At 38.9% G+C, this 24,662-nt stretch overlaps 1 protein-coding gene across 11 annotated transcripts in view; it reads left to right on the top strand.

Annotated features, from left to right (window-relative positions):
- KMT2E (lysine methyltransferase 2E (inactive)) overlaps positions 1–24,662 on the top strand; it is a 59,917-nt gene that overhangs the window by 20,643 nt on the left and 14,612 nt on the right. For 9 of the 11 annotated variants that reach the window (XM_079993529.1, XM_079993520.1, XM_079993527.1 and 6 more), the window contains 11 exons: positions 1,808–2,037; positions 2,913–2,993; positions 4,347–4,405; positions 6,668–6,840; positions 7,553–7,591; positions 9,417–9,629; positions 12,842–12,972; positions 15,748–15,865; positions 16,649–16,758; positions 17,145–17,409; positions 19,802–19,900. In XM_079993529.1, coding sequence (XP_079849655.1) covers positions 1,808–2,037; positions 2,913–2,993; positions 4,347–4,405; positions 6,668–6,840; positions 7,553–7,591; positions 9,417–9,629; positions 12,842–12,972; positions 15,748–15,865; positions 16,649–16,758; positions 17,145–17,409; positions 19,802–19,900 — 1,518 coding nt within the window. Of the gene's footprint in view, positions 1–1,807; positions 2,038–2,912; positions 2,994–4,346; positions 4,406–6,667; positions 6,841–7,552; positions 7,592–9,416; positions 9,630–12,187; positions 12,300–12,841; positions 12,973–15,747; positions 15,866–16,648; positions 16,759–17,144; positions 17,410–19,801; positions 19,901–24,662 lie in introns of those variants that run through there. The other 2 variants (XM_079993521.1, XM_079993522.1) reach the window with 2 other exon arrangements.

Here is a 24,662-nt window from a genome sequence, read left to right as displayed (position 1 = left end):
AGAGAACTTTTAAATGTGCCTTGTTTGGTTGATTTTCTGGCTTATTGTGGGACGTCCTCCACTAAAACAGCCAAAATCATGACACTTATATGGTAGAGTGGTTCTGATACTAGAAGTCTTGTCTTTATTACTGTCTTTTTTTTAACAAATGGGATGCATCCAGACCTAAACTTTCACGAATGGAATGCCTTAAGATCCCCCCAGAGCTGGCTTTAGGGAGGTATGGGGAAGTGCAGTAGAATGGAAGAGATGGCAAAAGTTGCATCTGTGGAAGAGCAGTGACAAGATGGTTTGAGCATATAATACCAATCTTGGCCTGATTGTACTGGCTACCAATTAGCTTCAGGGCACAATTCGAAATGCTGGTTGATAACGGCAATACCTCAAGGATCACATCTACCCATACAAACAGAACCAGACCCTGCAATCATCATTTGAGGCCCTTCTCTGTGTGCCTCTTCTGTGACAGTTCTGAAGGGTAGCAGCACGAGAATGGGCCTTTTCTGTGGTGGCTCCCTGCTTGTGAAATGTTCTCCTCATGGGAGATGACCTTGCTCCTTCATTACATATCTTTAGGTACCAGGCAAAAACATTTTGCTTCTCCCAGACCTTTGTTTAATTAAACAATCCATGGCCTTTTAAACGGGTGGGCTAATTGTTTTTATTTGTTGCTATGGTATGTATTTTTGTGTTTTTAAATTGTAAACCACTCTGTGATCCTTGGATGAAGGGTAATAATAATAATAATAATAATAATAATAATAATAATAATAGGCCTCAATTGTGTCAATGTTCACCAGTGTTTGATGTAATATGGTCCTAGGTGCTGCACCATAGCACAATAACTGACACTGATACACCTGATCCTGTCAGCTCTTCCTTTAGTGTAGGATAATGGGATCAATCTATAAATATTTGCAGAGTGATGAATAGGCTTGCTTTTCTTCCTGTAGATAAATGGCACCTAAATAGGGACAGTTGCTATACATGTATAAAATATAAATATGCCTTTAGTTAAAGAGGGTAAGTCATGCACTTCATGAAAATGCACTCCATTTTGAAGAATTCTGGCATTTCTTCTAGCTAGGTGAAATCTGTATGGGTGCCGAGAAACAAGGTGTGCTTTGTGTCAGTGCCCTTTTTAAAATTCAGCTCAGATAAATTTCTCTGCTTTATTATGTCATGATTGGGGAATGTGAGTGTGCACGCAGAGCATTGACTAGTGCCATGCTTAGTGATGCCTGACAGTTTTCCTAGATAAAGTTATTAGTGATAAAAAGATGTTTGCTGTTCAGATGAAATGTGAATATCAACAACCTAGCGTGCAGTGGAAATTTGAGGAAAGTAACGCTTTCTTCACTGTTTAAAGACTAGTAGAAGATTAATTAAATGAAAATACTTTTAGTGTATACATTAAACCATCCTCTTCTGATCTCTTCTAAGTTAGCCACACCCAGCTGAAGGTGTATGCCAAAATCATGTGAATGGAAATTAACTACTTCTGATAACAAAACCAGTTGTAGCAGATCTCTCCAGTACACAAGTAATTACATTAGGTTTCAGATACTGATTTTATGCTTAGTGCCTTTCAAAACCAGGATAGTTTGTCATCTGTTTTTTAACATCCCCGTTAAGGTAGCTTGAGCTTCAAAAGTTTGAAAAAAAGAATGGAAGAGAGTGATATGTACATTGATTATTTTAGAGTAAGCATTCACGTGAAAAGAAGTTATATATATATATATATATATATATATATATATATATATATATATAAAAAACCATCTACCTTCTAAATATCATTTTCCAGGACCATAACTATGGTGCTCGCCCTCCTCCAACACCTCCAGCGTCTCCTCCTCCATCAGTTCTTATAAGCAAGAATGAAGTAGGCATATATACTGCTCCAAATTTTGATGAGACCTCCAGTGCTACTACTATCAGCACTTCTGAGGATGGAAGCTATGGAACTGATATAACCAGGTGCATTTGTGGATTTACACATGATGATGGATATATGATCTGTTGTGACAAATGCAGGTAAAGTAGTGCCATATACGCAAACATTCTTAAATATTTTTCTTGTGTACTACTGAAATCAGCCCTTCTTGTCCCTAATTGCTTAGAGCCATTTCCTTCCTCAGGCCCTTCATAGGCATTGTAGGGCATTATGCAAATATGGGAGAAAGAGAAACCGTCACCATTTTGTTATTGTGATAGCTGCCATTTTGCCTTCAGGATGGAGAGGGGAGGTGACAGACCAGCCAAGCCAGCAAAGACTTTCTGCAAGCGGGGGTCATACTAAGAAGGGTCACGGCTCACAAGTCATTGTTAACCCTGCAGAAGGGTAAGAGGGAGGACTTGGGTAGGAGGAGCTTGACCAACTGTTGGACGGGTTTTCTGGGCCAGGATTAATGCCATTGGTATTTCTGAGGAGGCGACACATGACTAAAAGGGGTGCATGGAAATATACCAAGATGTGACATCAGTTTAATTGGAAACCCTGGGGAAAACGCATTTTGGCTGCAATGTCCCTTGGAACTGCATTTGTTTAAGATTGCTAGACTGCTTTATGAACTGCTCTTATGAAGGAGAATTCAAAAAAACATTTTGGAGTTTTGTTGGGGAAATTCTGTCATCCAAAGAGGTGCGTATGCACAACTGAACTTGTTCACAACAGTGAAGTGACTTGTCTTTTTGAATGTTCATAATTTATATTTTTGAATATTGTTTGAGGTGGAGTAATAGGGTATGTTGATAAAGCAGTATATTAAATGAGTGATCAGATAGTAGAATGGAGCTTTTGGGGGAAATAACTTGTAGCAGTATATCCAATGTAAGAGAAATGATGGAAGCTGTGTGAACTTCAAATATCCTGCAACAGTAACACTGTTCTATTTTCTAAATCATTTAAGTGTTTGGCAGCACATCGATTGCATGGGGATCGACAGGCAGCATATTCCTGATATATACTTGTGTGAACGTTGTCAACCTAGGTAAGTTGCCTGTGGTCAATTAAAAAAAAAACCCCTGTTGTTTGCATGAGTTTTGAAATTCATAGCTTGAATGTTGAAGTGACTGTTGCAGGTCATCTTCATGTTGTTTAAGTAGATATTTAAAATTCCTAAACTGTATTGCTAAATTAATCATTAATAGAAATGGAATAATAGAAATAATAGACTTGGGCTACAACCTGGAAATAATATTTCATTGAATTAGCCGATAATGGTGGCTTCCCTGCCCTAGGTTATAAAAGTGCCTTTGCCTAGCAGAAGAAATAGTGACTGCTTTTTCAATGAATGAAGGCTATTTTGCTATCTTTAAAAGATACTTATATCACTACATGAAACTATTATTGAAGATCACAGTAGATTTAATAAAATGAGAAAATCAGTTGTCCAAGTGCAGGTGTGAAATAAGGTTTTTGCATGTAGGACAACTGCTGAATGGGCAAAAATATGGGCCTGGTGTTGGAGAAAAGCTGAAATCTTGTACCCTCTTACTTGGAAGTAAGACCCATTGACATGAATAAGTAAGACCTGAGCAGTCATGAATAGGATTACACTGTTATAGTTCCACACAGGAGGTGATCGTATTTCAGCTATGCAAACCCAAATGCACAACATACAAGTAGCTTTCTGCTACTACTGTTCTCTGAATTGGAACCATTGGCAATCAACTGCCATTGCTCAGTATCTCATCTGAGGCATAGTTTTGATACCCGACTCCTTCCTCTGTCTTGGGACAGCAAAAAGACATGCAATCTATATGAGAAAGGGATTTGCTTGTTGCTGGCACTTGGAAGGGTGGGTTGAAAACAGCTCCAATAACAATAATTGGGGGTTGAATGAAGCAGCCATTCTGCAGCACAGTTTTTGTTGAATGGCTGAAAGCACCCTCTTGTTCACTCCCACCACTTATTTAATTCTCCCCTTTTCACAATAAAGTATTATTTATTTTATTTATATCATTTCTTCCCTGAATTTATGAGCCAGGAGAATCCCTTGGCTAAATGGTTCAGCATTTTCTCTTAACTATGAAACTGGAATACTGGAAGGGACTGCAATGCTTTAGTTCTGCTTTGTTTTGGTACAACTGTTTCATTCTGGGCTTTATACTAAATTGTAAAATTCCTAGAGCAGGGAACTCCTTGCTAGGGAGTTTAAATAGTTATTGTGAATATTGAAAATGAATTTTCATACAACAGTGAGTGGAAACAATCATTTTATATCTCTAATTATTCCATTTAATGTGTAGGAGCTATCTGTCAGAAAGTTTAGATGCTTCAGCAACAGAGTAACATGTATTCAGTTTTATTTCTTATTTTCTTATTTTCTTTTTGTCAACAGGAACTTAGATAAAGAGAGGGCAATGTTGCTGCAGCGTAGAAAAAGGGAAAATATGTCAGGTAAGTAACAAAGTTCTTAAACTGAGATACAATTAGTGAGTGATTCTCCCAAAAGCTACGGACACAATGCTTTTGATTTACAGCCTTATACTGTTCAAGTTACTGCCAGTGGTTATTTTTCTTTTTAATTTTGTAGGAGAGCCAGGGTGGTGTAGTTGTTAGAGTGTCGTACTTGGATCTGGGACATCAAGGTTCAAATCCCCACTTGGCCGTGAACCTTACTGGGTGATCTTGAGCCAGTCTATGCCTCTCAGCCTAACCTACCTCATAGGGTTCCAGTCCAAATTGGATTTATTATGGCCATAGACCAGCATAAGGTGATAGCACCTCCATACATAAATAAAGCATGCTAGATAGGCAATAGGGCAAATGCAGAAGTCGAGGGTACATGTACTCATACTCTGTTACAGTAGATGAGTGTAAGATAAAAACACATAAAAACATGTAAACCAGACCTTCTGTTTTAGACCTGCTTTGTGGCACATACCATCCTCTGACATATGTCAATCATAGCAGCACAGTATCTGGCAACTGAATATGTTATATCAGGATTTATATCTTGGAGCAGATATAAGGTTGTGGTGGGGATTAAATGAGGAGGGGGAGAACCAAGTGTGTCACCTTGAGCTCCATGGAGGAAATTATTTATAAATAAATAATCAGAAAGGATAATGGGTGCACATGGCATGCCAGGCAAAATTAGTTTCTCTTGACATTAAGAATCCTTTAACTAAAAAATGCATATGCAAATTTTTAGAATTAGCCAGACTAACATTTGTGTTATTGCTACACTTCAAAAATGTTTTTTCTCCTGCACCAAAAGCTCATGTTTTTTCAGGGTTCCATTTTTTATGGTTTAACATGCCCCAATACTAAGTGCCTCCTCTACTCACGCTGGTGCCACACCAGGGTGAAAACAAGCCAGAGTCTGGTTCGTAATGACATGTGAACCTGAGCTTATTATTTGTTTCTCTCTAAGGAGGCCACAAATGGTAAGCCAAGAATAGAAATTGCCCCCTACTCATTGTTTGTTTGGAGAGAAACAGTGAGCTTAGGTTCGTATGTCACAACAAGGAAGACATGTTTTTAAAAAATATTTTAAAATAAAGATTTATCCACAACTCTCATCCCTATTTCTATAAAAGAATGAAGGAAAGGGTATAGTTGATCTATTAATTGTTGATAAAATGTGGGCTCGTAGTTATGTGCTTCCTCAGGCTATTAACCATATTTTGATTACTTTGATTCCCAGAGGTTCAAAGTGGACATAAAGAAGTTGAGACCACATGGTTACAGTTGTTTGGATGGTGGAGGAAAAAAATCAGTGTTAGATTTTTGAGAGTTCACTTGGTGAGATAAGCCACATGTTAGGCGACCTAGCCTGAAATCTGAGAACAAATAAAACCTATATTTATGTTTGAGACGCAAGCAGCCATTTACGCACATGAAAGGGGACAGTGCTTGCATGCCTGTCTGTTTGGCTTTTACTGCCACCATTCCCACAGTCTGTGAAGCAACCAGTGTTTAGAAGAGGTTAGTGACTTGCTTGGTCGCAAAGGCTTTAGCACCAAACGCTGCAGCTGTGGATGTCATTTCATTGCCTATTCTAGATGGCTAAATAATAAAACAGTGAATAAAACAGTGCTTCAGGTGGTTACCAGGCCAGAAAAAATACCACCCACTTCAGAAAAGGCTTATTAGCTAACAGTTTTCACATAATGTTAGCATATTTCCAGGAATGGTTTTAGTCTTATTAATCCTTATTTATTATTACTGAAATGCTTCTCAAGGTCAATTTGTGTCATCATTTTTGTATTCAGTTTTTTTCTTACATAAATTTATACTGACAAATTGATGCACACTGAGTATAAAACCCTTCTTGCAACCTAATATGTATTTTATTATGTTGTACATTGTGGATTAAGCAAATATAAATAAATGAATTTCTTATCCAAGCTTTGATTTGATTTAATGCCTTTGGATATCTTGTAATACTTTTGGAAAAACATAAGCTCCCCTAAGTTAATTAGATTACTTGAGTAATCTAATGCAAAACTGGTATGGTGTTCCCGTCCCCCAAAACCTGAACATGTAAATATAAATTTTACTGTCATTTAGTTACCAGTTTTATTACCATTTCCATAATATTATTTCCATAAATTGGTAATTGTATGTAAATATTCTTTGCAATTCAGGGACATGCATTCATTATTGGAAACAGTTTATAAGATATATTTCCTGGCTTTCTTTTTCTTTTTAAAGATGGGGATACCAGCGCAACAGAAAGTGGCGATGAAGTTCCTGTAGAACTATATACTGCTTTTCAACATACACCAACTACAATTACTCTGACTGCTACACGAGTTACCAAGGTCACAGATAAGAAACGGAAAAAAAGTGGGGAGAAAGAACAAAACATTGCAAAATGTAAAAAAGTAAGTTAATTCAATTTTCAATTTCTCGTTATGTTTTTGGAGGTTCATTGTGTTTGAAAATTTTTCTTTCTATTTGAAATAAATCTGGATCACTGCTCTTGAAGGAGCACAATCATTCTCCAATGGGGTTTGGAGAATTCAGAAGCATCTCAGTAACTGAGAATGGGCTATTGCAGAGTAGGACTGAAGGATGATGACGATAAATTCATTATTTATACCCCGCCCATCTGGCTGGGTTTCCCCAGCCACTCTGGGCAGCTTCCAACAAAATATTAAAAATACAATAAAACATCAAACATTAAAAACTTCCCCAAAGAGGGCTTGCTTCAAAAGGAAGCAGGGCCAGAAGACTATTGAGATAAGAAAGTATAGAGAGGCAACACCCATGGCAAAACGAACAGCAAAAAGAAGGTGGTATTCAAGACCCAGGAAAGAAAGATGGAAGAGAAACTGGGGCTGGCTTCTAAATTACACCACACCCATTTCCATAATTTGGTGGGCGTCTCCTTCCCTCCCCACAGTCTATAATAAAGATGAAGTGGTCATATAGAACACAGCATTAAAGTTTTGTGCTACGTTAAAAAGCACATAGGTGAAGGAAAACTTCTGGATTTGTTTTCACAAACAACATTTTCTATTCTGCAAGATAAAAGATTTTTGTGAAATGAATTTTAAATGCTCATACAAACTGACATTTTAAATTATATTACAGGCTTTTCGCGAAGGTTCTAGGAAGTCTTCAAGAGTAAAGGTAAAACTTGTGCTAAATTCTTGCTGCTGTTTGGTTTCGAACAATGAACCATAAATTTGTCATCCATTTTGTCCATTATTATAGGGGATTCAGAAGAGGCTGGTTCACAATTCCTGCCTTTCAAAAAGTAATGCTCAAAGTGGTGATTCATGAAAGCACTAAAACCATAATAAAAACTGTATAAAAGCAAGCGGCAAATAAAATAACAACAAATATCCCAAAGATCTACAACACAGTTACAGCAGCAGAATATCCAGAAGATAGCTAAAAAGCATACTAATGAGCTTCAGGCAGCTTTGTATAGTATAGACAAAATGCTTTCTTTAAAAATGAAGGTTTTCATCTTGCAGCAAAGCCCAGTAGAAAGTGGGCCTTCCAAAGAATGAAATTTGAGTACTGAAGTGCTCAGGGGGCCCTGTCTGATTCTTGGGGTCGTTGACCTGTGGGATACCTGGTTTGTCCTCCAGAAGACTCCATGTCTTGTCTAGGCATGATAGTATCCTCATCCTAAACAGTAAAGGACTTTAAAGGTTATTCCCACACATTCAATTGGGCCCAGAAACAAATTCGAGGCTATTAACAAAGTAGTTGCATGTCTCTGATACCTAGTACCAGTCAACAATTTGGCCACCACATTCTGGATCAGCTGCAGTTTCTGAACGCTCTTGGACATCATTATTACAGCAGAGCAAATGTGATGCAAGGAAGGCATGTTTCACCATGGCCATACTTGGTTTTCTAGAATGGACACTGCTGATGTACCAGCATAAACTGAGCAGAAGCATTCCTGGTTGCCACTGTCACTTGGACGTCCATGCTCAAAGTGGAACCCAGGAGCGCTCCCAGATTGTGAATTTGACTTTTCGAGGAGTGATCCCCCATGCAGTAAGCATTAAACTCCTATTCCTAGATTGACATTCTTAACTGATCTGGAGCACCTCTGTTTTGCCTGGATTAAATGTCAGTCTGTTTGCCATCATCCAGTCCTTTACTGACTTTGAATGCAATTCATGTCCACAGCCTAGGACTAGGTGAAAAGGAGAATTAAAGTTAAGCGCTAGCCAAATACTAATGGCATTGCACTCTTATCTCCTATCAACCTCTCCCAGCAGTTTTCTGTTGATGTTAAACTGCCTCGAGTGACAATAGAACACCGAGAGAAGTCAGTATCCAAGGAATCTATCCCCTGGGACCCACCATAAAATAGTTCAACACAATCCCATGCTGGCCAGTGCATCCAGAAGGCAACAGAATGCTCACCATGGTGCAGGTGGCAAGTGAAACTAAGGCAGTCAGCTTTGTTTTCAGTTTAGTAATGGGTGTCTAGTGTCAAATTAGCCACTAAGCATTATAAGCTGACTTGCTGTTCCTTAACTGAGTAGCATGGGGATTTAAATAGCTAATTTCTTCATACAGATGCATACTGAACTCAACATTCAGGAGTTATGTGTCTGTTCTATCCATCTTAATTGTACCCTACACTTCTCATCCGAGGCCCAACTCCCCAAGAGGTTCGGACAGTGGCAGCAAGAGAAAGGGCCTTTCCTGTGGTGGCTCTCAAACTGTGGAATGCTCTCCCCAGAGAGGCTTACTTGCTGCCATCATTACATGTCTTTAAGTGCCAGACAAAAACAATCCTCTTCATCCACGCCTTTAGCAATTAAACAAACAATGGCCTGTTAAAGCTGTTGGTGGGGGGACTGTTACTATGATTTTTTTACACATTTGATCAGTTTACAAATTGATTAGCTAATTATTTGGCTGCAGAGTTTTAGTTTCATACCAGACATCTTGTCTAATTGTATATATCTTAACTGCGGTTTAGGGCTCAGCTCCAGAGATTGATCCTTCTGAGAGTTCCAACTTTGGATGGGAAACTAAAATCAAGGCATGGATGGATCGTTATGAAGAAGCAAACAACAACCAGTACAGCGAAGGTGTTCAAAGAGAGGCAGAAAGAATAGCTTTGAGATTAGGAAACGGAGATGACAAAAAAGAAGTGATCACCAGCAACTCAGTCTTCAAACCTCCAGTAGAGGTAAGTGAAAATACATTCAACGCAACACCAGTCTTTTATAATAACAACATAGCACTCAGGTTTTCCATTTCTCTAAGCAGAAACATAGTTCAATATGTTGATACCACATCTCCTGTATTTTTAGTACAGGAAAACCTCCTTGTTTATTGATTTTTACATTCTGAATTACTCAACAGTTAATGAGGACCAGGTTACCGGTTATGACCATCAATTTTCAACATTTTGAATTTAATTGTCAGATCACTACTGCAGATGTATATTTTCAGCTTTCCTGTTAAAATTTATTTTTTAAACAATGTTAGCAATTTGTGATAATCTAAATTACTCAAGTCTACCCGTAGAACAGCTGCAATGCCAGCTAAAACCCATCCCTTCCATTGCCAGCTTCCCCACAAAAGCTTCTCCAGAGGGTTAGGGGACCTTGCTGAATAGGCTGGACTGTGGTTAGTAGAAAGGGGGATACCCAAAAAGCACTAAGATACACATTTACAGTTCAGGATGCTGATCAGTATGTAGCTATACAATACTAAGATGGTTCTGGAATGAGCTGCTTTGTGCCGGGAGGAAGTCCAGACAGTATTTGATTCAGTGCCAGCTTTTAGGGCTGCTGTTAGATACATGGACATGGCTTCCCTTAACATTATTAACAATTTAAATGTAAATAGGAGAAAATAGACTCTTTTGGTTGCTGTTACCTAGTGGATAGAGGGACACGGGTGGCACTGTGGGTTAAACCACAGAGCCTAGGACTTGCTGATCAGAAGGTCGGCGGTTCGAATCCCCCCGTTGCTCGGTCCCAGCTCCTGCCAACCTAGCAGTTCAAAAGCACGTCAAAGTGCAAGTAGATAAATAGGTACCGCTCCGGCGGGAAGGTAAACAGCGTTTCCGTGCACTGCTCTGGTTCGCCAGAAGCGGCTTAGTCATGCTGGCCACATGACCTGGAAGCTGGCTCCCTCGGCCAGTAAAGCAAGATGAGCACCGCAACCCCAGAGTCGGTCACGACTAGACCTAATGGTCAGGGGTCCCTTTACCTTTTTACCTAGTGGGTAGCTTTGCTATGCATTTTTGTATTTTTATGTCTTGGGAAGCAGTTTAATGATTGTAGTTGCCTCAACTTCAAATTTTTACTCTCCTCTCCTCCACTGTTAACTCCAGTGGAACTTTACACCTGTATTCTGATGCAGTACAGTTACTGTCACTTCAACCAAAATTTTAAGTAAGTAATGAAGGCAAAAGCATATTTCTTCCAAAATGTGCTTTTATGTATCAAATTTGCCAGTTACAGAATGGAACAAATTACGTTTATGAAAAGAGAAAAACTGCCCACAAGTTAACTTTTGATGAAAAATCCTGTTACTTATTATGGAAAGGTAGTTAAGGTTATTTAGTCAAACATGCCAACTAATAAGTAGGGTTATATTCCTTGGTGTCCTGGGCAGTCCACTTCTTTATTCAGAAAAATGGGTTTAATGATGTGTACAGGAAAATAACAGAACAGTGTCCATAGATCTGACTCAATTTGAACAGCTTCCATTTCCTCTTTGATAAAATGTTTACTCTTGGTAACGCAATTAGCCAAATCATCTTGTGTGGTCTTGGAAGATCCAGTTTGACTCTTAGTAAAAATAAAATGTAGAAACTGTTTACCCTATTCTTAATTTTTTGTACACATCTTTTAAAACAAAAGGGAACACAGTCTCTGTCTTTTAAACATCTAGGTATTATAGAAAAATGTTCAAGTACAAATACTAATTTCTTAAAGTAAAATACCCCTTTGATATATCATTACAACTTCCATTCAGAGAGAATATTAATACTTTAAAATGATACAAATTGGCGCTTTACTGCCTTTACTGAACTTTTAGCCCAAGGAAGCAATTTCTAAATCCTCTGTTGTTCTGATTATCAGTACACATCTGGCCATTAAATCCTTATAAAGAAAAGTGCATCATCTAATTTAACTACAATATTAACAAGGACAATTATTTCCAGTATAAACAAAAAGTAAAATGTAAACTACTATAATCTGTTAGGTACTGTAAATATCCCAACATTTCCATTTTTCCAGCACCCCATTCTTTACACATACTGGCAAATAAGGAGGCACTTTGTATACTTTGTACTCCGTATGCTATACCAGTACGCTGAAAAAGTGCATTGTTTGATCAATGGCAAACATGGAGATAGTCACATCACCTAATAATGTATAGTTGTTCCATTCATTGTGTGCTTGTGGTTTATCAATGGCAGCCGCTTAAGAACTGACTAGAAAGTTCCTGTCCCTAGCAGAGGCTGTTGCCTTTTGTACCACCTAGATGTTAGGTTAATCCACCTTGAAAATGTCATATTTCCCCCAAACCCTGAGCAAATAATTTGTCACTAAGTTGCAAGAGAGAGTAGACTACAAAATGGCACCATCAGCCGCCTGTCATGCAGTCTATGGAAGGAATCTGCAAGCTGTTTGATAAATTAATGTTGTTAGAGAGAGACTAAGCATAAAGGAAAAGTTACATTCTCAGATCTTGTAATAAGAAGCATCTTTGCTTCTTTCCCTCTAGCATCAGCATGGCGCACGTGACGCACTCCTTGGAGGAATGTCCCTGCTTGCAGAGACCTTCGCCTAGATATAGGCCAATTCTCTTTTGCTCAGAAGTGACACAATTACAAGAGGTGTGAGTTCCTTAGTTGTTGTGTCAAGAGTACAGTAAGATTTTGCTTAGAAAGGTGTATTCCCACCTGAGGCTATTGAAATGCACCAGAAGTTTCCTTTTCCTAGAAATCAGCATGTTGACATTTTCATCAAAATGCCTTTTACTTGGCATCTGTCCTTCTGCTCTTGCCAGCAGATTAGAGAAAAGACTGCATATTTCGTGTGTTGTCATTACTTGCGCACACCAGTTTCTAGCCTTTTTAACCAGAGGGTTTGAAACATCTTTTGAGGAAGGGGTTCCCTAATATACTTTGAAAGACTTGTATTGGTTCTCATTTTTTAGATACTGTGGTGTCGTTGTTTTCCCCAAAATGTAAAATGTCTACATAAATATAATACTGAATTTTATGATAGGAATAAAGTCAATTAGCTTTTAAAAAGAAAGAATATCATTAAAATTACCAAGTTGCTCCTTAAAGTTGAATGTTATAATCTGGTTTCTTAATAGCACTAATGCAATCAGCTTAATTAGATTTCTTACATTTTTCTTTTCTTCTTCTAGAGCTATATTCAAAAAAATAAGAAAATCCTAAAAGCTGCCAAAGACTTGCCTCCAGATGCACTTATTATTGAATATCGAGGAAAGTTCATGCTGAGAGAACAATTTGAAGCTAATGGATATTTCTTTAAGAGGTACTTTTCTTTAAAATCTAGCTTTAATTACCTATGATCCTACAGTTATTCTTTTGTTTTTCTCTCAGCTTCTGTCAAATCTTGCATCTTTATTGCCCTGAGAATGCAACTGCACCTTCTGGTCTTTCATTACTTCACATCTCAATCCACTTTTGAATATTCAGCAGCTAAGATGGTTCACTTGGGCTGCTATCCTGTACATACTGCCTTGGCAGTAGGCTCCATTTAACTCAGTGGGGCTTCCTTCTGAGTTGTCTGACATAGGATTGCAGAGTTAGTCCATCCCTTTGACAGTGTTGCCCCAGTGTTGTGACAGGCCCTTCACAGCACAGTTTTGCCTCACCCAGTCTTTTCCGTGTTTCTCACTTCAGCTCTTTGTCATTAGACTTCAGCTGGCTGCCATCTTCTGAGCCCTCCTCTTTCAGTTTACTTCATTCATTCTTCTTCTTTTTGCCTGGTACCCTTACATAATCCCCTTGTCTTTTGCCATATATCTCTCCCCTTTCAAGATGATAATGACTGTTCAGAAGAAACTTGAGTAATTGCCTAGTTAATGCTGCGCTTTAACACTGAACAAGATAGGAAGGAAAGGTTACTTCAGAGAATAAGAATTGGCATCAGGGACCCTCACTGCCCCCTAGTGTGCCATATTGCATGAGCTGGCAGTGATCCTCACAGGGATTAACACAGTTCCCTTGTGGGTCTCATACACTTAGAAAAGCCCTTGATGGGGAAGCACATATGTCTTTGTATTTGCCTACAGTCTCAGCATGTTACATTGCTTTTTGTCTATTTAAACAGGTACATCTTCCTGTATCTAGCATTCAAGTACGTAGGAATACACAAAGCTTTCTTCCCTTGTCCAATGGGAAGTGGCTTGATGCTTCCTCCTTTACAAGGCCACACACATTTAGGATGCTCTATAATAGTGGTTTTCTTTCCTTGCCTAAGATTTACCTGTATAAAACAATGTCGTAGTGGAAATGTAATGTTTGAAAGCTTAACGGCTAAAAGTGGGGACGTAAAAGCTAAACAGAGCTCCAAAACTGCCTCCTTTAAAATCTCTGACTCTATCTACTTTGGCTCTTCCTCTAAAGTGTTTCTGTCTTTACCATATTGGCCTTCCTCATCAAGTTGATAGTCTGCTACAGTGGTGCCCCGCAAGACGAATGCCTCGCAAGACAAAAAACTCGCTAGACGAAAGAGTTTTTCCGTTTTTTTAGTCGTTCCGCAAGACGAATTTCCCTATGGGCTTGCTTCGCAAGACGTTTCCTTTTTCTTAAAGCCGCTAAGCCGTTAATAGCCGCTAATAGCCGTGCTTCGCAAGACGAAAAAACCGCAAGACGAAGAGACTCACGGAACGGATTAATTTCGTCTTGCGAGGCACCACTGTACAAATAAAGATGCAGGACGTGGATGGTGCTGTGGTCTAAACCACCAAGCCTCTTGGTCTTGCCAGTCAGAAGGTTGGCGGTTTGAATCCCTGCAATGGAGTGAGCTCTCATTGCTCTGTCCCAGCTCCTGCCAACCTAGCAGTTCGAAAGCATGCCAGTGCAAGTAGATAAATAGGTACTGCTGTGGCAGGAAAGTAAACAACATTTCCGTATGCTCTGGCTTCCATCACTGCATTCTGATGCACCAGAAGCAGTCATGCTGGCCACATGACCCGGAAAGCTGTTTGTGGACAAACACTGGCTCCCTCGGCCTGAAAGCAAGATGAGCACTGCACCCCATAGTCAACTTTGACTGGACTTAATTGTCCGGGGTCCTTTATCTTACCTTTACCTTTTACAAATAAAGAGCACAAGCCAGCAATCTACCTAGCATCATAAGTACCTGCAGGAAAAGGAAACAATTCAGTAAAAACAGTTCCAGATGAGGTATTCAAATATTCACAGGAAATCTGAAAAGAAAAAGAAAGATCCCACCAAGGGTTAACAGCCAGTCTGACCTAAGAGAAAAAAGAATAATCCTAAATATGGCAATTTGAGTTATTGTGAAAGCAAGCTTGTGCCATTAATATTCTCTAATAGACCTTGCCAAGGAAATGAATTGTCCCCATCAAATACCCTCTCTCTACTTCTGGGCGTCTGATTATATCTTGGATGATGACCAGGAAATTTCTGAAAGTTTGGGATTCTTATTGCACTCAGTACAGCGTGGCTAAATAGGGTCACTATTTTAAGAACATTTAATTAAAAGATCAAGCCAGCTTTAAGATCAAGGCAACATCATGACAATTTTAATTATGGGAAATCCTTGTAGCTGCATAGTGGATCTAAAAAGCAATTTGTGTACCTGATGCAATAATATTTGTTTCTACCAGCTGGAAATGAAGCTTGTTTACTCAGAAGGACGTCCTTCTTTGTTCATTAGGACTTACTTCAAATCTGCATAGGATTGCAGTCAAAGAGGGAGAAAGGATCAGCTAACATCTTGAAACAGAGGAGAAATTCAACATTGTGCTATTGCAAACATTTTATCAGCGGAAGCATTTCTGCTTTCCCAGTGGAAAAGTCTCTCTTTTCCTCCTCATATACGCTGTTCTGGGGCTTCCCACAAACCCCAGCCCAATTTTAGGGGTGCGGCAGGGTGACAAGAGTGGGAGAAGTCCTTTTATGGGAATTCGCTATTGTTGACAGTTAGCTCAATCCAGCTCATAGAAACGTATTTCCCTATTTTTTCAGAGTTTTCCAAATGTTTGAAAAACTAATTTTATATGCGTTTAATGCAATAGTGGTGATATGTCTTTGCTGGTTTTTTTAACTCCTTTAGGCCATACCCGTTTGTTCTATTCTATTCTAAATTCCACGGGCTAGAAATGTGTGTAGATGCAAGAACCTTTGGGAATGAAGCTCGGTTTATCAGACGTTCATGTACACCCAATGCTGAGGTAGGCTTGCAAGTTTTAAAATATTTCATAGTAAATCTTTTGCTGAGGGTGGCAGAATACAATTTGACTGTGTATACATATTTTCTGGTAATGAAATAGCGGCTCAATAAATTAAAAAAATTCAGTGAATATATTCAACATAAAGTTCCAGAACGTTAGTGTTGCTAGTTTAAAATGAAGGCAAGGACAGTTGCTGTCATTTCACAGTATGCCTTTGTAATCGTAAAGTGTTATAAATATTTCCAAAGGTGCTATTTTCAGGATTCTCCAATTAAGTCTAAAAGAGGAATACATATTACTTAGTTGAAATCCTCATATATTATGCTTCCACGTAATTGTATTGGTAAGGATGTGGAAACAGAATGTCTGTTTTTAATTTTTTAACTTAAAGGACCTGACTTGGACAGATTTTGCATATGTGGGACAAAATATGCTCTTTTGATCTCTGCACTAGGATACAGAAGGCAACCACTTTAAAGTGATACATGATTTTTGCAACATCCCACTATATCCAGAAAACTGTTTTCCTAGATTCATGTGTAAAGTCTAAAGAAATTTATTGGAATACTGTAAATTTGTCTGTAAGCAATGGAATGGGCTATATATATCTTTATAACTTACATAAGTTGATATTAATGATTACTATTGCAGTTGAGTGTTTCTGAACAGAGGCCTTTACCAAAGAAACAGTAACTGATTAAAGTACCTCGGTGGAACAAATCTACAATTTTTGTTTCCAAATATATTAAAAACTGTTTAAATATGTTATTTTTCTGTGTTTAGGTTAGACATGCCATTGAAGATGGAACCATTCATCTTTATATCTACTCCATCCAAAACATTCCAAAGGGAACAGAAATAACTATTGCATTTGATTTTGATTACGGAAATTGGTAAGTCAGGTTGGGCACCAAATATTAGAGCTGAGTTGTCAGATATGAAATTGCTTTGTTATTGTTAATCAAGTGGTCTCCATTCATTTACATTTTTAAAGATTACAATAATAGGATGCCATTAAAATGCAGTGGTCTTAAACCCCACAGTTTAACAGAGAATCTGACGTTGCTGTGATTCATATCACATTAGAATTTCAGGATCAGACATGTACATGTAACTAGCACATGTACTAGTTATGAATGGTGCTGGTAAGATTATCTTTCCACCGAACATTGCGGAGTTTAATTCAGAGTAAGCCTACAGAGGATCGGGCTACATAGAAAGCCGTACTGTGCAAATGCTTTTTACAAAGTTTTTCCATATTTCTTTTTTTTTTTTTAAGCAAATACAAAGTGGACTGTGCTTGTTTGAAAGAAAATCCGGAATGCCCAGTACTTAAGCGAGGCTCTGAACCTACAGAAAACATAAATACTGGATATGATACTAGAAGAAAAAAGGGCAGAAAAGAGAGAGATGCTTCAAAAGAAAAGGAGACTCAAAACCAGAACATCACCTTGGATTGTGAAGGAGCAGCCACCAAAACAAAGTTTCCAGACAACAGACAGAGAAAGCTTTCTCCCCTTAGGCTATCAATCTCAAATAATCAGGTATTCCAGCATATTTAAAATTAAACACATGACTCTGAAGCTTCCCATTTCCTTCAGGGTGGTGGTTGGGGCAACTCCCAAGAGCACAGATTTTGTGGGCCAAGACGCCGTATGCAAATATAAAACTCCCAGACCTTCAAGGAACTGCTGGCTTGGGGCATGGGGGTGGGGTTATATTAATTGGATGGCTTTGTAGAAGGTACCTCATCTTGAATTTTTAAAAATTAACTTGTTGAACAGCATCAGAATACTTTGGCAGATCACAAATGTAAGAACATCATGCTGTGCCTTGGGATCCAGGATCTTACCAGGGTTTGTAGGCTGATAGCATTTATATTTCATAGTTCAGATATAGCACAAAGGTAGGGAACTGTGGCCCCTCCAAATGATGGACTCCAACTCCCATGAGCCTCAGCCTACACAGCCAGTGGTTAGGGATGGTGGGAATCATAGTGCAGTAACATCTAGAAGTCCACAAGTTCCCCCCTCATGATACAAGCAGCTGTTGAAAAGAAGTGACATTGTTTTTGTCATATAGGTCATAGGATGTTAACTTTTTTAAAAAAAATATATATCCTTACAAAGCATTTATTTGTTGGATTGGCAAATGCAGGAGGGGTTGTTTACACAGTATTGTTTCTTTCCTCGGACATGGCTGAAAATTCAGTTCCACCTAAGGAATGGAACAGGAGCATGATGTGTAGGTTGAGGATTAGATGAATTCGAAGCGATCATTAGTTGTGCTTGTTGCTTTTCCATTTTCCTCGCAAGGCACAGCAATGATTCCTTACAGATACTGATCTGCAGAGTCGAGTTACCATTGTTTTGCTTAGGGCATATCTGCACATAACTATTGAATAGGAGCCGTTCTCTTGCCACATGGGTATACTAGCTATTCTGTGGCGGCTGTCAGAGATATTCAGTGTCCCACCTTTGTTTTAAAAAAAGTTTAGATTGGTTTTTATATTCCATCAAACCCGTTGAAAACAACAAAATCCTTGGGAGACTATGTGCATGCCAGGAAAATCATTCTAGGGTAAGATCCACTGACTCTCCATCACAGTTAGTTTTCTTTTTAAGTCATATGCCTAGTGGGACATGAGAGATTTAGTTTCTGTTTTAACATATTTTTTCTCCCTCCATTCCACCCCCAATCTGAGATAGACTAAAGGGGAACATAAAGGGAGCTATTGGGAGCCATGCAGATCAGCGCACCATCTCCCAAGACACCTGAAATCCTCTTGCCTTTCTTTTAAATGCTACTGATTAAAATACTGTAGAAAGTGATTAAAAGTGGGAGGTAAGAGGGGAAGGTGTTTCAACCCACAATGTGCACTGCTACTGAAATGGTCAGAATTCCACAGCATAACACAGCAAAATGAAATTGTGTTTTGGCAGTTGTACTTTTTTTTGGGGGGGGGGGGAGTTGCACTCAGATATTTTCAACTTTGGGGAAGCCTGGTACCTCAATCACAGAATTGTAATGAAGAGTGGTCATCTGTGCCCCAAGTAATATTCCCGTCAGGAGTATCTTGTATTTGTAATCATTTTCTGCACCCTTAAAACATCTAGTAGTTGTGAAAATTGGCTTTACGTGTCTGAAAACCTGCTTTTGAGGGTACGATTCATCACATCAAGTACTTAAAAACTTTTTTAATGGATCAAGCAGCTAGTATTATTGACTGCTCTGTGATAAAATAGAAATTTTTCAGTAGGCAATTTTATGCACATACTAGGCATGCAGTCTTAGACACACTTGGGAGTAAGCCCTACTGGTTTCAGTGGGACTTTACTTCTGAGTAGACAAGTATGGGATTGTACTGTAAAGGAACAAATATTTTAAAAAACCTAGATTAATAGTGGATTAGCAAAGTTGCATATATATTATTAACTTTGAGGTGATGTTCTAGAAGTAACCCAAACAGAGATTGTCAGGCCAATTTTGGAGGCAAAACTGCCTACATTAAATCCTAGTTTCTTTTTTATTGTTAAAACAGCTGACAGATTCAGGACACTTGTCTGACTGTACTAGCTTGCATGTCTTCATACAAATTAGTACTAAAACATATTTGGTCATTTCTTTAGTTGGCAAAAAAAGATGCTTTGGTCACTGGATATTTATTTCTAGATGTATGAAAGTTTGAATCGTTGCTTTTGCATGTTACTATGGCTAATTGGTTGGCTGCTTTTGCAGTGGTTATGCGAGGCTTTTTATGGTACAATTCTATATACATGTCTACACAGAAGTAAGCCCCACTGAATTCAGTAGGACTTGCTCCCAGGTAAGTGAGTATAGAATTGCAGCATAAGTATCATATAGTATTTGGAGTTCCCTCGGTTATAGCAGCAGTAGTAGTAGAGCTTCTGTAAAGCAGTCATTTCCATCTTTCAGGAGCCAGATTTTATTGATGATATAGAAGAAAAAACTCCTATTAGCAATGAAGTAGAAATGGAATCAGAGGAGCAGATTGCAGAAAGGAAAAGGAAGATGGTAAGTTGGGAAGCTAGTAGCTGCTTAAAGCTGTCACTACAGATTGGTGACAGCTGCTCTTCCCATGCTAATCGTTGCCGCCTCTCTTAGGTGTTTAGTGTTTGAGAATATTTGAAATCTGCTCCTGATACATGCTAACAATATCTAAAACTTGAGTCTGTGTGTTTCTATTTTTGGCTTGAGTGTTACTTTCTGAAAAAGGGCTGTGTGTGTGTGTGTGTGTGTGTGTGTTTGCGTGCTTGCGTGCGCTTTCTTGGGAGTTTACATATTCTTGATTTTGCGCTGCTGAAGTCTTGTTGCAGATCAGAGAATGAACTTTCTCTACCTTGAGATAAGATAAAATCCCAGTATTTTCCGTAAGTGATCAGCCAAGTTGAGTAGATGTCTGAAGATTGGGGGGGGTGGGGGGGTCCCTCCTCTGTGTAGATTTAACAAAGATACCTTGCCCTTAATAAAAAGTACACAAACATACTTACAATGCTGTATGCATTCCAAACTACAAAGAAATGCATGCAATGCTGTATGCATTCCAAACCACAAGAAAGAAGATTCCACCTAAACATTAGGAAGAACTTCCTGATCGTAAGAGCTGTTCGACAGTGGAATTTGCTGCCAAGGAGTGTGGTGGAGTCTCCTTCTTTGGAGGTCTTTAAGCAGAGGCTTGACAACCATATGCCAGGAGTGCTCTGATGGTGTTTCCTGCTTGGCAGGGGGTTGGACTCGATGGCCCTTGTGGTCTCTTCCAACTCTATGATTCTATGATTCATGTTGCCTTATTTAATTTTCAAATATGGAACTTCAAGCAGGGGCACAGGAACATCAGAAGGGGTCAGGAAAATGGAAGAATCCTGACGTAATGAAATGTGAGGGTCGACTGAGCAGTTGAGAAAGTTTGGAGGAAGACATAACTGTTCACAGAATTAGCACAAAGTGAGCTGCTGATGCACCTCTTATCCCCCCCCTTCCCTTAATTTCATTGTTTTGCTGCTACTAATGTGGAGACAGCACACCTCTGTTCCCCACTCTGAGGTCGGGTGTTCCTCCTTGGCAGGTGGCACTCTGGGAAAGGGGCCTAGGAGAATGACTACATGCTGCCACTTTTCTACATGATCACATGCTGTAATTGGTTACATGTCTAGCCATCCCATTATCTCAGGCCACTGCTCCCAGAATGCCTTGCTCTGAGGAACAACGCCTCCCCTTTCCTTCCTCAGAGCGATGCAGGGAGGGGCAAGAGCTGTGCTGCTGCTGGGATAGCATCCATAAAACATTTTCATTTGGTAAATCTTCCTTTGGTAATCTTGCTTCTGCTCAGGGAAATAATTAACTGCATCAGCTATAATTTTAATTTTTAATGTTTTTCCTTTTTTCTGATACACATCATGTTTTCCTGTCATACAGTGTTTCTGTACAGACTTCCCAACCTAACACTCCAATGCATTCTAGATATACCTTGTTTTTTCTGCCTATCAGTTACTTTACCCCTTCCTCTTTCATTCCTTGGTTGTAGTTAGCTGTTGCTCATAAGGTTGCCGCTACTTGGAATTTGATTTTGGTATCATATCTTTTTAAATACTCCCCAAAGCCTTCTCACTTGCCCCTAGTCTGTTTGTTGTTCTGGTTCCTTATTTTGGGTGTCATGTTTTCTAATTCTGCAAATTCTGTCAATTTATGCAGCCGTTGTTCTTTCGTAGGAATTCCTCTTTCCAATTTCTAGCATATACTATTCTGGCTGCTGTTGCATAACACAATAGATTACGTGCCTTCATTGGTATGTCTTCGCCAATTATAGCCAATAAGAAGGCTTCAGGTTTTGGGTGGAATGTAAATTTGAAGATCTTTTTTATCTCATAGACCATCTCCCAATATTCTTGGGCGTGTTTACACAACCACCACATGTGTGTAAAAGATCCCTCTACTGCATCAGCTTTAAAGATCTGTCAGTTAAGTTTGTGTAGGAATATATATGGGTGAGGGTGGTTATTACCAATCACCAAAGTCACTTGCACAACAGTTTTGAGCTAGCACACAAACTAGTACAGTGGTGCCTCGCAAGACGAAAAGAATCCGTTCCGCGATTCTCTTTGTCTAGCGGTTTTTTCGTCTTGCGAAGCAAGCCCATTGACGGCTTAGCGGATTAGCGCTATTAGCGGCTTAGCGGCTTTTAGCGGCTTATCATCTTAGCGGATAAGCGGCTTAGAAAAAGGGAGGGGGAAGTCGGAAAAACGCGCAAGACATTTCGTCTTGAGAAGCAAGCCCATAGGGAAATTCGTTTTGCGAAGCGCCTCCAAAACGGAAAACCCTTTCGTCTAGCGGGTTTTCCGTCTAGCGAGGCATTCGTCTTGCGGGGCACCACTGTAGTTTGATAATTTAAAGATGTTTCTGTTCTGTTGGCAGTTTCCTTGAGTGAGGAGGCCTCATTTTTTAGGTCTCTGGAAAGAGAGGCTTGTAATATACGAAGGGACGTTAATAGGAATTGCAAAAGTGTGAACGCTGCTGGGTGTTATGTGGGTCTTTCATTATTCCACTATTCTTATGACCAGAGTGCATGGCATCTGATTGCAGGGTAGTGCCATGTTTCTGATGAAAGTTCATACTGCCTATACTAGGATGTTATATTCACCTGTGGCATCAGCATTTATTTTATGCTGTATCTTGATCATGTTAAATTGATTCATATACTACCTTTTCTAGAAGTTCTAGCTTCTGAGTTATCTTTTAATATACCATTAATATTTAAAGGATTCCTTGTCATAAGGAAAAATACTGGTGCTAAGAAAAACTTGTGATGAAAGAAGCCTATTTTCTCTATGTTTCAGTAGCACAAGGATTAAAAACAGTAGGCAAATCTTGGGTCTTCAACTGCTTTGTGCAACAGAAGATAATACATGCTATAACCCGTTTTTTTAATGTTCCACCAAGTTCCAGTTAATCATTTTCACCTGTATAAGGGTGAAGAGGGATCATGTTCTGTGATGAAATTTTTGGTCTTATATGGGGGAGTGGTATTATGAATAGGCCAGATGCAATTTAAGGGGAGTAAGTTAGGAGGTCTTCCACCTTTATTGCTGAAAAGCTATGAAAATCATGTTACCACCAAGCATGACACACAATTTCTAGTTATACTACCTTTATATAATGCATCTATTATCTGGAAATGAATTGGGAGCCCTAAAGGGCACAGCATAACCTTGTAACAAAGTGATGAAACAGAACCCTTCACCACTGGAGAAATGGGAGCCCTGACTGCAGAATGCGAGAATGCAAACACTGTGAGGTAGTAGGTAAACTCTGTTATCTTAAGTTGTGACCTGTCTCTCTAGTCTAGAGAAATAGAGCAGCCTTGGCTAGTTCTTCTCCCTGTAGCTAGGTGTGCCAGCTGCGTAGCTTAGCTGCCTTGACTATTAAGAAGAGCAATTGGAAGGTACTTGCTGATAAATATCAAAGTGAGATGGGAACACACAACACTTCCTAGCTTGCTAGGACAAAGAAACAAAAATGTTAAGGCAACTTTTGTACCTGAAGCTGATACTTCCTCGGCTTCATGCAGTGACGTGTAAGAACTGCTTCCTGGAACTTTTAAGACCTTTCTTAGCAGGTACAGATCCCACCGATCTTGGTGGAGATCTTTGCAATTCTATCGGTATAAAACCACATAGAAATATTGCTGAAGTAACGTGTTTTGACACACACTCCTGAGGCTCTGTTGAAGGCGCACGGGGCCTGTTCCTGTGTGTGGTCCCTAGTTACAGTGGAAATTTTGTTTGATTCCTTGTAGTGTGATGCCATCTGTCCCAGGAACATATGCCACTGCTTCTCATCACTTGAAAGATCCCTGGTAGTTCAGCGATGATTTACTTTCATTTTTCCCTTCCCTTCACTTTGTTGTCTTATGAAAGAGTGATGAAAGAGTGATAAGTTAAGAGCAAAGACTCATTAAAATTGGATCCATGAATGCAGGGATCTGGTGAGTTATTGGTGATGCATAAAGTGCCTGTTGGAGGTCCCCTGGCTTACATAATCAAATAATAGTGTGAATAATATTGTTCATTCTTAAGACTACTAAAAAAAAAATGGTAAAGTCAATATAATGGATAAAAAATTGGAATGCTTTGTCATATTAGATGGCACTTAAATAGAAATTGGGATGATAAGGTTTTCTGGAACAAAATTTATTTTTACACATGAGTAGAGAACAGCCAGTGAACTAAAATGCTCCTTATCATCATGCATTACTTTTTACCATTTTGAGGAACAGAAGTTGGCATTTTGACTGGGCACCTTATGCCTTACTAACATGTGAAAATGTTGCTTTAGCAGGTTTAAATGAATGCATTTCTCATGCTCTTAAGAAGTCTAAACCCCAGTATCCCACCATCACAGATTAATGTTGTTTGTCTGTGCAGGCTCTGATACACTCAGCAGAATTTGACGAGGAGCAAAATTACACTTTGTTAGCTGTAAATTATAAATAGGTGTTTATAAAATAGTGTATTTTTTAAAAAATCATGGAAAGATGCTTTTTTCATTCAACACAGGTTCAAACGGGAAGATAGCAATATACTGATTTAAAATTGGGTGCAATATAGTTTTAAAACAGCATTTTCATATAGACGTGCACAGAAAATGTACATCATATACTTTCATTACATCTTATTCTGTTAAAAACATTAATAAGCTTATTGTATTTTAATACTAGTTAATATTCTTCTTTCTGTACCGTATAAGGAATTGACTGAAATTTATGAGTAAATATGGTGCT

The sequence above is a fragment of the Podarcis cretensis genome, assembly GCF_951804945.1.
Source record: "Podarcis cretensis genome assembly, chromosome: 10".
Lineage (NCBI taxonomy): Eukaryota > Metazoa > Chordata > Lepidosauria > Squamata > Lacertidae > Podarcis > Podarcis cretensis.
Note: the sequence above shows the minus strand (reverse complement) of the source record. Positions and strands in the feature narration are given on the sequence as shown.